Consider the following 12,682-nt stretch of genomic DNA (forward strand, 5'->3'; position numbering starts at 1 on the left):
GAAAAACTTATCATCCGCATTTAAAATCGAAATAGGCCTATAAGACCCACAACTTGAGGCTGGTTTACCTGGTTTCAAAATCAAAGTAATAGAAGCATCATTCCACGAATTAGGGAGAGACAGCCCTACCTGAAAGATCTGATTAAACAGCGAAGTTAAAGGAGGAACTATTATTGTCAACAAGGTCAAATATAGCTCTGAAGGAAGGCCATCGGGACCAGATGCCTTACCCTTCTTGCTGTCTAAGATGGCACGGCTAACCTCTTCCTGCGTAATAGGTCTATCTAAGGTGGCTCTTTGTTCAGCTGAAAGAGAGGGGAGAGACACCCTATTTAACCAGTCGTCAACCTGACAAGCCTCAACATGTTTGTCCTCGTGATAGATGTTCTTAAAAAAATCACAAAAGGCACTTCTAATGTCAGCATTTGCTGAGTAAGTCGCCTGATCTACGTTGATTTGAGCTATGTTATTTCTAACTCGATCAGTTTTGGCTTTCCAGGCCAGAAGCTTGCCGGCCCCCTCTCCATATTGAAAATGTGCTAGCTTACTTGCCTTCCATCTCTGAAGGACTCGAGTATTTATAATTGAGCCCAGTTCTCCTTTTAGGGTAGATAACTCATCTTGCCAACGTTTCATAGTTTCCGGAGGAACGGCCGGATGTAACAAGATTTTCTTTTGCACCCTAGCCATATCAGATTCCAATAAGGTGACAGATTCTCTATAGATTTTGTTTTTATGTGAGACCTTGTTTGTTATTATGCCTCGCAAGAAGGCTTTAAATATGTCCCAAACACACCCGGGGGAAGCGGACCCAATGTTGTTATCAAAAAAACTATGTGCTTCAATTTTTAAAGCGGTAATTTCATCGGGAGCAGTAAGTAATGAACGGTCAAATGACCAAACTTTAGGTGTATTTTTCAGCAGCCCGCCCAGTTCTAGAGAGATGGCTGCATGATCGGAAAAATGGAATGGGAGATGAGAGATGTTTTGTACCTGTTTAACTAGTTGCTGACTGATTAAGATATAATCTATTCTCGACTGGTGGTGGTATTTATAGTTTTGAAATGAGACACCTTGTTGAAGCCCAGATCTTAATCTCCAAATATCTACATAGCCAAATTCCTTCATTTTGTCAAGTAAAAGGGCCCTTGTTTTTGAGGGGATTACTGATCTATTAGTAGGGGATTTATCCAGTATAGGGTCCAAAACTATATTGAAATCTCCAGCCAGTATCGTGGGCTCCGGATACGCAAGCAGGTGAGAAAATACCGTATTCAATACCGAGGGGTCATCATGGTTGGGCCTGTAGTAGCCTACTATTGTAATCGGAGCCTCTGCCACCGTCACAGAAACAATTACCCATCTACCTCCTGGATCTACGAGTTTATCAATTAACCTTGCTTTTAAAGATTTTTTGAAGAAGATCGCCACGCCTCTGGAGTTTAGAGATTGTGTAGTAGACACACAAAAATCTACCCATCTATTTTTTTTAACAACAGAGGTGATCTCAGTCTCTGTAAGATGGGTCTCTTGGAGTACAAGAATTTGAGCGTCTGAGTCTCGCAAATACTGCAATATTTTCCATTTTCTGGGACTAGTGCGTAGGCCATTTATATTCCAGGAGAGAATTCCTATCTTCTCCATAGGAACATCCACCCCATCACCCCATAACCAGTACCTAGCGTAAAAGAACCCTTAATATTAAAGCTAATGTATGCCATAGAATATATGGCTCTCTCCAACAAGGACATAAAAAGTAGAACTGAGCAAAAAATGAGGACTTTTTAAAGACATTTTCCCCCCTGCCCCCCTCCCGTAAGCACCCCAGAACCCTCCCCCCACCCGTGGGAAACCCCTACTCTATCTATCTGGATATACCAGAAGATAGCACCCCTTCTGTGCTCCCGTCCTATCTGTATATAGACCTTTAATCATGGCCAAAAAGAGAGGAGGAGATAAAGAAAAAACAAAAAACACAGGGCTATTTCAAGTGGAAGGGAAGGAGGATTATAGATATTAAATTTTATATTAAGTTTGTTAATTAATATATTGACATAACCAATTGTGCAAAAGTTTTTTCCTTTTTTTTTTTTTTTAGCAGCACTCTCTTTGCCTGCAGCTCATATGGAAGCTGGAGTACCAGAGCTGACATGAATAATTTCTGCTTTTGGTGGCCCACTCTGGACTGTCACTCAGTCAAGTAGTGGTGGATTGGACCTACATATTTTCCTGTCCCGCACAATCTCATATGAGTCGCTCGTCACGCAGCTTCATTATGGGACCTTCCGCCAGTATGCAGGAGAGCTGCAACTACACTACAAAAAGTTTGTTTTTGTTCTGGCGGCCTCTACCGACATCTGTAAATACGTACTTTTTATGCAGGCATCCATTTATATTGAAACTAGTTTAAAAACAAACTGAATAAGGCATAGGAATCCAATAGAGATGAGTCTGAACATGAAGATTGTGTTAAGTAGATGTGCTGCAATCGAGAAGTGTGTTTGGGAAGAACTAATGGAGACGGATCACTCACAGTATACCATGTTTAGTGCCATTCTCCTATAAAAGGTTACATTTTATTTCTAATGTAAAAAAAATGGTTAGCCAGTGCATACAATTTTGTAAAACTATTACTATGGTTCATTTTCATGTGAATTTTAAAAGTTCAATAATGAGTAATGTTCTTGTATTTATATTAGAGACCCATGTATCTCTTCTGTGAAATGTTAGACAGCAATGGTCTTTTTATAGTAACTATGCAGGAGAACCTTCTACTGCCTGACCAGTTTCATTTTCTCATAGTCATAAATATCTGGACAACTTCCACAGGGACTTGTTTTAAAAAGATGCTTGTGTATGACAATTGCTTTATTTTTGAGTTGACATTTGGGGCCTTATTACGAGTACGGCGGTCCATGGGACCGCCATACTCGTGGTGGTGGTTCACTTACCGCCACACTGTGGGCCCACCTGCAGTATTACGTGTGGGGCGGTCAGACCGCTGGCTCCACTGAGATCAAGGATCCCGCCGGTCTGGCAGTCTGCAACCAGCACGAATATGCTGGCGGGGTCACTGCTGTCACCACCAAGCATATTCTGAGTTGACGTTTCAATGCCCTTTTCATGGCGGTGAGCCCACTATGAAGTATGAAGTAGTGTGGCTCGCTGGTTAGAGGCGGCAGACCCGAGAGCAGAGGACGGCCCGGGACCAGGGTTCGATTCCCGGCGCGGCAGGTTTCTGGACCAGGGTCAGCGGACTCGATAATTCTCTCGCCTCGGTGCCCACTCTGATCAGCGATCACACTCGGCAACTCTGGGCATTAGCTTGCCTCATCTTCACTAACAGCCCCACCAGACCGCCGGGGATGCCTGGTCTCACCCTGGAGATACCCATTAAGGGACCATCTCTCAGGGAAGCCAGGAAGGGTTTTGCAGCGGTCGAAGCGCCTTGGGACCCTCTGGGTAAGTAGTGCGCTATATAAATGCCTATACACACACATACACACACTATGGAAAGGGTGGCTGAGAGGCAACAAAGGGAGCTCTAACAGTGCCCCCTGCCTCTCCTGGGCCTGGGGGTGCATGGGGGGTGGGGGGGGGCAAAACACGTGCCCCCTGGATTTGCACCCCCACTTCCTGGATGGAGTGGCCAGCATGCAGATGCTTCTACGACGGCAGGCTGCATGTTATGCGCTCCAATGAGCCTAACAGCCCACTGCCGTGAGACTCCCCCCCCCCCCCCCCCCGACCAGGATATAACTCTTAATCAGTCAGGCAGGCGCACCACAGCTTTGGCAGTCCTCCAGTGGGCGGCATGGTGGTGGCGCCGCTGGAGTACCGCCAAAGTTGTCATAAGGCCCTGAGCCTATTGTGACTATACAAATCACTATACCATGAACACCTATTTGTTACTGGAGTCTGCTACTTCCATTATCATCATGTTCTTTATACATGACCATGCCCTGATGCTGTGATATTTTACTGTGTGTTTTCTTTCTGTCCCACCTTCCAGGAGTACCAAAAAGTCGTCGGGGAGAAGTATGGCAGTTCCTAGCTATGCAGTACCGCCTTCGACACAGACTGTCAAACAAGCAGTCCCCGCCTGACATTTCCTACAAGGAGCTGCTGAAGCAGTTGACAGCTCAGCAACATGCTATCCTTGTAGATCTTGGTATGTCTTGACCTATGCTTCACAGACCTCTTGTGCTATGTGATGAAGTGATGACCCTTATTGTTACTTGGCGATGTAGGAAAAATGTCATTTGTGTTAGCCTTCTGCCCTGTGTGTAGTCTCTGTAATAGCATTGTGCGGTTCCTGCAGCCTTATACAATGTTGTAATTACCACTACTTGTGCGCGCCGGCCTGTAAAGAGTAAAGGAGCTGCGCTATCACAGTTAAGTTATTCGTATGTTTTTTACAGCATGGACCATGCCGCATGGGTATCGGCGACCTTTCTTAACCACGTTGTATGAGAGTGGGTTACATTTTCAGTAGTTGACTATTTGATTATTGTACATTGGGGCTGGTAGAGAGGGAAAGGCAAAAAACAGGAGAGGTAAGGGTGGATTTAGCAGTAGGAAAGCAATCTATTGGTCAGTTTCTGTTGGAAATGATAAAACGGTTGTGGGTGGCATGGCATGTTCAGAAGATTGAGGGGCTTCAGCAGAAGGCTTGGGCTGTTGTTTCTCAAGTAGGGGTGTCCCTGGCTTAGGGATATCTTTATTTCTTAAGGTTTACATTCATAAAAATCACATATTAGATGTGCTGGCTCTTACACATCACCAGATGTTTTATTACATTTAGAAGAGGATGTTTATTTAATTATTTTATATAGCTCAAACTAGACTCCAGGCTACAAGGGAGCAGTTTAAAAGGAACAGCTTATAAACAATGCATTTCTCACAAGGCAAGTATCTAATACTTTCTTTAGGTTTTTGTGTAGAGCCTACAAGCACCTTTGCGGCTCCTTGCCTAGCCATATTCAATATTTGCAGTAGGCATTGAATAGAGCTAAAGAAGAAATGTTTGTATCCATTGACTAAGGAATAGAGAAGAGAGTTCCTACAGTGATTGATCAAGTTGGTTTAAATTTAAATATTTTAAAAATAAACAGAAATATTTTAGGTTGTCTTTGAACTGTCCAAAAGTGGCAAACATGGACATTGTCACACAACACACATTTATTAGGAAAGAGTCTACCTAGCATACATCTGTGAAGGCAACATTTCTTTCCCCCTCCACGTGCATTTTCCCATAATCTCACCGTTTGTATCTCTTTATTGTGGTGACCCCTTGCTGTATGTAATCGCCTGCTCTTGTACAGCGCTGAAATGACTTTTCTTGCATAATTTGCATTTTATAAATCGCATGCATACCTACATTCCAAGCAATTAGGGTTTCTTTGGGGCCATATGAGACGGTAGCCTGTTTTTTAGGTCTTGCGCCTGCGTTGCAGTGTGCAGCAGTGCTCGCGCAGCGAGACCTCTTGAGGGGGTATGCTTGTTTTCTGGTGAGACGAACAGTGAAGCTGCTCGGTGATATGGCCAGAACGTGAAAAAACAAAGACAAACACAGCAGGCTGTATTCATCACTGCAGTCCACGCCATTTTGACACTGCATTGGCTTTGGCATGGTAATTTAACCTACTTGTTTTCTTTTTCTTTGTGTATGTTAAGCGCTTTGATACCCACGGGTCTAGCTAGCGCTATATAAAATGTTATAAATAAGAAGGCGCTTAGCTGCCATCCTTTGAGGGCGGATCGCAAGAGCTTTCCGGTGCAGGTATGGTCTACTTTGTTGTGCGTGAAAGATTCACTTTCTAGTACGAGGAGGTAACGGGTAATCAGCAGATTGAGGCAAATTGACATTTGACACATACCTAAATCACATATTTTATGTGATATGCTCTAATTTTCCATTCTTTTAATCCACAACCCACGCAGCCCACAAGGAAATTCCTTGTGAGATACCTGCCAGGTATCGATGAAGTAGATAGAGAAACCCAATTTGGGTGAGTTCATCATTTCTTTCTGCAACTATGGTTGCACTCGAACAAACATGCCTTTGTAATCCTCACGATAAAATGTTTGTGAGAGTCACCCATATGGCACTCACGTTATGGATGTTTTTAGTCATCACCACTGTGTGCTGTGAGCTTGTCACACAGGGAACACAAGAGTCTTGCTTATACTGGAATTTCAGATCCTAATAATTGTTTTTATTCCTTCACCAGGTTGTTCATATGCTTTCAGGTGCTACACAGAGCATGTGTTAGGTTAGTTTAAAAAGGTAGATCACACCATACAACCACCCATTTGTAGATAGATTTTATTTTATTAGGTCCTGACGGATCGACACCAGATTGATTAACAACTAGGTGAGAAACATGTTGATCGCACAATAGAGCGCCCTACCTGAGACATAATCTCAGAAATACCCCTTTGTTTCTTTTAATTAGGGTCGGAGACCCATTGATGATTAAAATAGTTTCGCTGGTACTCCCTTACCTGTTTTAAATTTCCTTCAGGTTATATACCTCCACTCTTTAATCCACACTGATCAGGCCTCTCACCCCACAGCACCAAACGGCAATTTGGAATAAAAGATCTACGCCAAAGAACCCGTCAGGTATTGCAGCGCCGACCTGACGAGCAGCCCATATGACGAAGCATGACACCTTACCGGGTGTGTGAGGGCCCTATATTCCAAGAGGAGAAATCCTCATCCTCCTACACTTCATGACCACGGAAAATGAGTTTTCCCTTGTCTCGTAATTAGGAACAGTATACCTTCTGTATCTATACTACTATTAGGGCATGTAGGCTGGACCTGTCTAAAAATCCCTCAGTCCCTCCTTTGTGATTGGTTTGCTGCTGGTCCCTTGTTGGAGCCAACACTGGTGCTGACTTCAACACTACTGGCACCTTCTTCAGGACCATCACACGGCGTGGTGAAGTTTTCAAAACTAAGACCATCTGATGGCGTTCCAAATGCCAAGATTAATATAGACTCCTACTAGGTATGAGTACTTTGAAAGCAAGCACAATTTGTTTGGGCCAGACTTGATGGTAACAGATGTTTGACATTGTTCAGCATGACAACAATGACAGCTGTGAGGCGGGTAACCTTCACCGTTCTGCATGCACAGATGCTGGGGACTATCTGCCATTACAACATGCCAGCTGGCTAGATACTTCTCAAGAAGTTTACTTGTGGAATCCCTGTTGGAGACAGGGCTGTCGTTCTGAAGCTACCCTAGACCATGGAGAAGGAGAAGCCAAATATTTTAACGGGGATTGTGCATCTATCACTTCTGCCTCAGAGCCCTTGCTTTCGTTCAGTGAGACCTTGAAGAACTCATCCGGTTTGCTTGGGACAAATTAACTTCTGCCCCAGCAGTTATTTGTCAGTTCACCAGCCACCATCACTTCAGCCTCTAGGGACCCAATAACTTTTCTGCCCATCCCTACCTGGAGAGTTTGTGGTGCAAGCATCCTGTTTGAAGCAGAACCCTGGAAATATCCTAGTCTAAGAGTTCTAGGCTATGGGAAAGAAAATGTGATCCTCAGTTAAGATTAGACTGTGAGCTGCCTGCTTTCTTGGTATTCACATGCACCGTAGGAGATGGCTCAGATGGTCGTGCCAAGTCTCCCAGACCTATTGCAAGTCCCCTTTGCATAGGTTCTACGCAATGGGCAGGATGCGGCAAAGCAAACCATTTGATCAGTATTTGCTATGGTGGACTTGGAGGCACTCTTGATTTAGGGCCCCTTTTCTCCAATTTGCATAGGCCTTATTGAGTCCTCAGGATTTTCCTCAGGTGATGAGGCCAGACTGATTGATGGCTCTTGCCTTTTTGGCAATTTAAGATGTTGAAGCGGGGGAAGGCTCTGCTCCTTCCCTGGGGCTGGTGTCACCTGAATGTTGGTTTCACAGAGAGTACCGCAGGTTTTGTGGATTCTCCAGCTCAACGCCCTTTGACAGTACCAACCTCCCTGTCAAGGACTGCAGCCAAACCAATTACTACGCCAGTACAGAATGTGTGGTGGCTCACTGTCACCATCAGCCTTCTCTCTTCTCATACTCCTCTCCCACTCCACCCTCAAAACTTGTTTAGGTACCTCACAAATAAGCACATGCATCGGGTGGGCAAATGTCTTATCTGTTCGATTGGCAGACCATAATGATGGACTGCTTGGTAGAGCTGCTCTTCCTTTCCAGTAGTTTCCCACACCAATTCCCTGTCCCCTAGACCACTTACGAGGATTATGTTTGCTTTCTGCACCAGTAAGTCTCAATTCTGTTGAGCAAAGGAGCCATGAACTGGTCACTGAACACGAGATTAGGCAGGCATGTTAAGCCTGTTAATTTCTTGATCCTGGGAATGACATTGGGCTTTGTCCTTTCTCACCTACCTTTTATTGAATGCGTTCCTCTGCTAGGTCAATGTCAAGATGCTGTCCTTTATGCAGGTTCTGTTGGCTCAGAAGCTTGGACACTGGGTGGTTCCCCTCGACGTCCATGATGCATTTATTTTTCCACATACCGATACTAAACATGCACATGAGATAGTGTTTTATGATAGGTTCCACACAGTACCAATCTACAGTCTGCTCTTTCGGAATGAAATTGGCGCCCTGACTCTTTACCAAGGTGGTGATAGTGATGGGTCATCTTTGCAGGTCAGGTATATGCCCGTTCCCATACCTCGTTTGGCTGCTGAAGGCAGACTCACAGCAGCTGGTTTCAGACCACCTGAGTTGACCTGCTATGCTTTTTGCAGACTGTTTCTGCTCTGTGCAGGAATACAAAAATGGTCACCATGGTAAGAGGTTTTAGGACAGGGAACGGAGGCCGGAGGTCACCTAGGCAGGTGCTCCGGGTTCTACTTCTGCCACTTTCTAACAAAGGGAAATAGTACACATTAGTGCAAGTGTTTAATTTCCCGATGGGTGACATTAATTACTGTAAGTGTACTTTAGTATTTCTGCTACTGATCTCATTTTCTATGTTTACGTGATCTACTTGCAAAAGTATGGGGTTACCTGATTAATGAGCATTTCTGCCTTTCTGAAAGTTTCGAGCAATGCAGGATTTCCAAATAATGCACCCAGTTTGATGAAGTAAAAAAGTAATAAATAGAGCCCACACGCTACAAAAAATAAATACAAATTGACATTTATGTTTGTTTTTAACATTAATATTATTTATTTTTTACATTTTTAAATGTTATATATCAGAACAGATGTCTACAGGTCTACAACAATAATAGAAAGGCATTGCATGTGCTAACCAATACTGAACATGATTAGTGGAGAAGAAGCCAGGAGAAAGGCAGCAGGATGGCAGTTATGTAAAGAGCAAAGGGAATAGCAAGGAACTTTTATTCATGCCTAGTGCTTTTTAGGTCTCGCCTAGTGTAGCGCTCATGCCCTGCTCTTGGAGAGGGCCTCTTGCAATCCCTCCAGACCTTCAATCGTGCGCGTGTCGGCCTGCAGCTTGTGGGAGCGAGCAGGGGCACGCAGGGTGCCATCTGTTCTGTGTTGTTGCTTACACTTTCGCGGCCACGGAACCAAGCTTGTTTCTATAGCGTAAAGGGTGATTTTCAGTGATACGGGCACCTGATCCATATGCGGGTTCCAATCTAGAGGAACGGTGATTTACATATTTTGTATTTTACCGATAGTGCATGTTTGGTATTGGAGTTTTGAAAGACTACCATGCGCATTACGTTGTGCATTTAAACTACTAGTTACCTGATTGGTAATTATTCACCCTTGTGATCATGGCTCTGGAATAGGAGCCGAAACGCACTAGGTTTTATGCTTAAGAGGCATGCTGCCACTTAATTGTACAATAAATAACCATTGGCATCCTTGAACTTGGCTTCGCAGCTTTATGTTTCTGGATTGTTTGACGGGTGCTCAGTTTCCGTTTTGTTGGAGCTGCCTTGCAGGGTCCAGCCAGGGCTCACTTTGAATGGTGAACATTGTTTGTGGTTTGTCGACGGGATTTGAGAGCACAACCCGCTTTCAAAACTTTTGAAAAGTATTTAATACACGAAAGGCGATTCCTTTGTTAAGCAATTGTGGCAACCTGCGCTAAAAACAAACAGACACTGACATTTTAAATGGAAGCATTATTGTTATTCACCAGCATATGGGTGCTCTGCAATATCCTCTGACTCCAGATCCTCTTTTGCTTTTAAGTGATCCAACACCCCTAGCGACAATATAAGGACTGTAGCAGGAGCAAAAGTGCAGCTCTAATATAATACTTCAATAGAATTCATTGCAATCAGCTTAACAAAGCAATGTTAACACCATGAATTGATTATACTGTGAAAATAGTATTACACTAAAAATAATGATCGGCAAATACAATAATTAAAATCCTACCTAAAAGATGTTTAAAAATTGTTTTAAAAAGTTTTTTTTAACGGGCCAATTCCAAGAGTTGTGCCAAAAGAAATTGCAGGGCTTCTTCTGAAGAAGAAATATTATACTTTAAGAACAAAGGATTGGATCCAACCCCATTCTGTGTATATTGTTAGTAGTAGGTTTTTTTCACAACTGTGCTATCAAAACGCAGAGCGAAAACTGTTCAATTTGTTTGGGACGATCTCCTTAAACTTGTTAAACAACCTTTCTACAGGACAGTTGTGCACAGAAAGAGCAAACTTCTATTCAGTGAATGTCTGAATCAGTCCAGCCAAATCACGCCACTCCCGCGCCACAGGGGTGTTGTTTCTCAGCCCCCTGCTTACCAGGCTGCACGTTAAAGTGTTGCCAAACAACAGCAGAAGTCTGCTGCCACTGGGAGTGCCCCTCATTTTATGTTTTCGCAAATTGTTTTTACGATAGCTAAAAACATTGCCAACGTCAATATTTTTTACTCTCAAATATGCGAGACCAATTTGCATTGCAAATGCCTGTTATTCATGCCTAGTGCCATTCAACCCAAGCCCTGGGCTGTAGACCATTGGATAAGTCCTTCAGCGAGAACCCTCAGCTGCCACTAAATGCTTGTGTGCAAGTAGCCTTTCTCCCCTTGCCATACTCTATCCACTCTCTAAAGTGTCCAGGATTGGCTTGGCTGTGGCCAGTGGGTAGTATCTTTCCACTGTTATTCAACAGGCTGCCACGCTGACCTTACCATATTCATCTTCAGAGGCGTTTTCCAGTATTCTGAAGGCCCTCTCATCATAGCTGTGTCTCCTTGCAGAGGTCCACAAACAAGTGTATGATGTCACCTATGCGCCTCTGGTTAGGTACCACGCTACTTTATTTCCCTTGTTCCTCTGCAATCTCACAGATCAGTTAATGTGTGTATTTGAAAGTCTGTGCACCTCCTTTTTTAGATTATCACTTTCTTGAAACACATTATACTATGAATCCATACATTAGTTACTGTCATAACATTCTCCTGCCTTTCAATTCCCCCATTCGGTCGAATAATGGAGGTGACTGCTCAATTCTTGATTTTCTTTTTTAGAGTTTGTGCTTGCCTTATCTAACTCATTGAAATTAGCACCAGAGTGATCGACAATTATTATTTTTATTATAACCTACACATCCTGTGTTTAGAATTCTGGTAGGAAGGTAGTCAAAGAATTATAGCTTTAACCCGTCTCTCGTTCTTCTTGTATGTACTTATGTCCTGTGGCAAAATAATTATTTTCCTATTACTACATCTCTATTCTTCTTTTCTGTTGCTGGAGACGTATTTCCAATGAGGAGATCTCCTCAGCGAGCTCATTGGACAGTACTCTCATGTGGAACCTGAATTCTCACTTTAATTCACAACTCCCTTGAACACATTTATTATTTGCACCATTTGCTCCATTTCGTTTCATTGGCTTGAATGCAGAAACTTTGCCTTGATATGTGACCAAGCGCCTGTCCTCTTCCACCTCTCTCCTCCAACTTCTTCTGTCTACTGTAGCACTTCTCATGCTTCTCTGCATGTGCTACTTCACCCTGCACTTTAACTTGGTAATTCAACCTGCCATCTTCTAAAGACCCTAAAAGGGCTCTGTGGGTCACCACTCAACCAACAGAGCCCATGCTATTTTGATTATTTCCTGCTGCAGATGGGGACAACTCTAGGCGCAGTGGGGTCCTTTAAATATCTCTCCACTCATTATTCAGGAAACGTGGAGCACCATAGTTTTAAATCTACAAAACCTGCTCAATGTGAAGTTTGACTGACCGTGTCATACAAGGTAGGGTCGGGGCCTGGATAAAGGAGCTCATGCTGGAGGTCAGTGGCCAGGAATTCAAGGTCCATGGCCCAGTCCGTCAGCCTCACCCCTCCTTTTTTTTTTTTAATAGGTCGAATCGTTTTTTTTTAATCAAAGAAAAATAAAATAGGCTTCTGTCATCAATTTTACACAAAAACAAAAATACAGAGATGCCATCAACAGTTTTGGGGAAAAAAAGGTGAAACCTAAAAATCTGCAACCACTATTCTGTGATCTCTTGTCTGGAGCCCTCTTAGGTGAAAAGACGAGAGACAGTAACGTGCAACAGCCTTGCAGTACTTGCATAACTCTAAATTGTCAAGCACAGTTTAAAAATGATAAAAAGGATTTTTCTAGTAAAAAAAATTATTTTAATATCCAATTAATACAGAAAATAATACAAATACAATTTAGCTTACAACATGCCCGTATCACACAAT

At 43.3% G+C, this 12,682-nt stretch overlaps 1 protein-coding gene across 3 annotated transcripts in view; it reads left to right on the forward strand.

The window, feature by feature from the left end:
* The window catches only part of TBC1D4 (TBC1 domain family member 4), a 664,791-nt gene that overhangs the window by 603,427 nt on the left and 48,682 nt on the right, over positions 1-12,682 (forward strand). For all 3 annotated transcript variants that reach the window (XM_086934887.1, XM_086934888.1, XM_086934889.1), the window contains one exon: positions 4,013-4,171. In XM_086934887.1, coding sequence (XP_086791013.1) covers positions 4,013-4,171 — 159 coding nt within the window. The remainder of the gene's footprint in view (positions 1-4,012; positions 4,172-12,682) is intronic.

Source organism: Lissotriton vulgaris, chromosome 8 (genome assembly GCF_964263255.1).
Source record: "Lissotriton vulgaris chromosome 8, aLisVul1.2, whole genome shotgun sequence".
NCBI lineage: Eukaryota > Metazoa > Chordata > Amphibia > Caudata > Salamandridae > Lissotriton > Lissotriton vulgaris.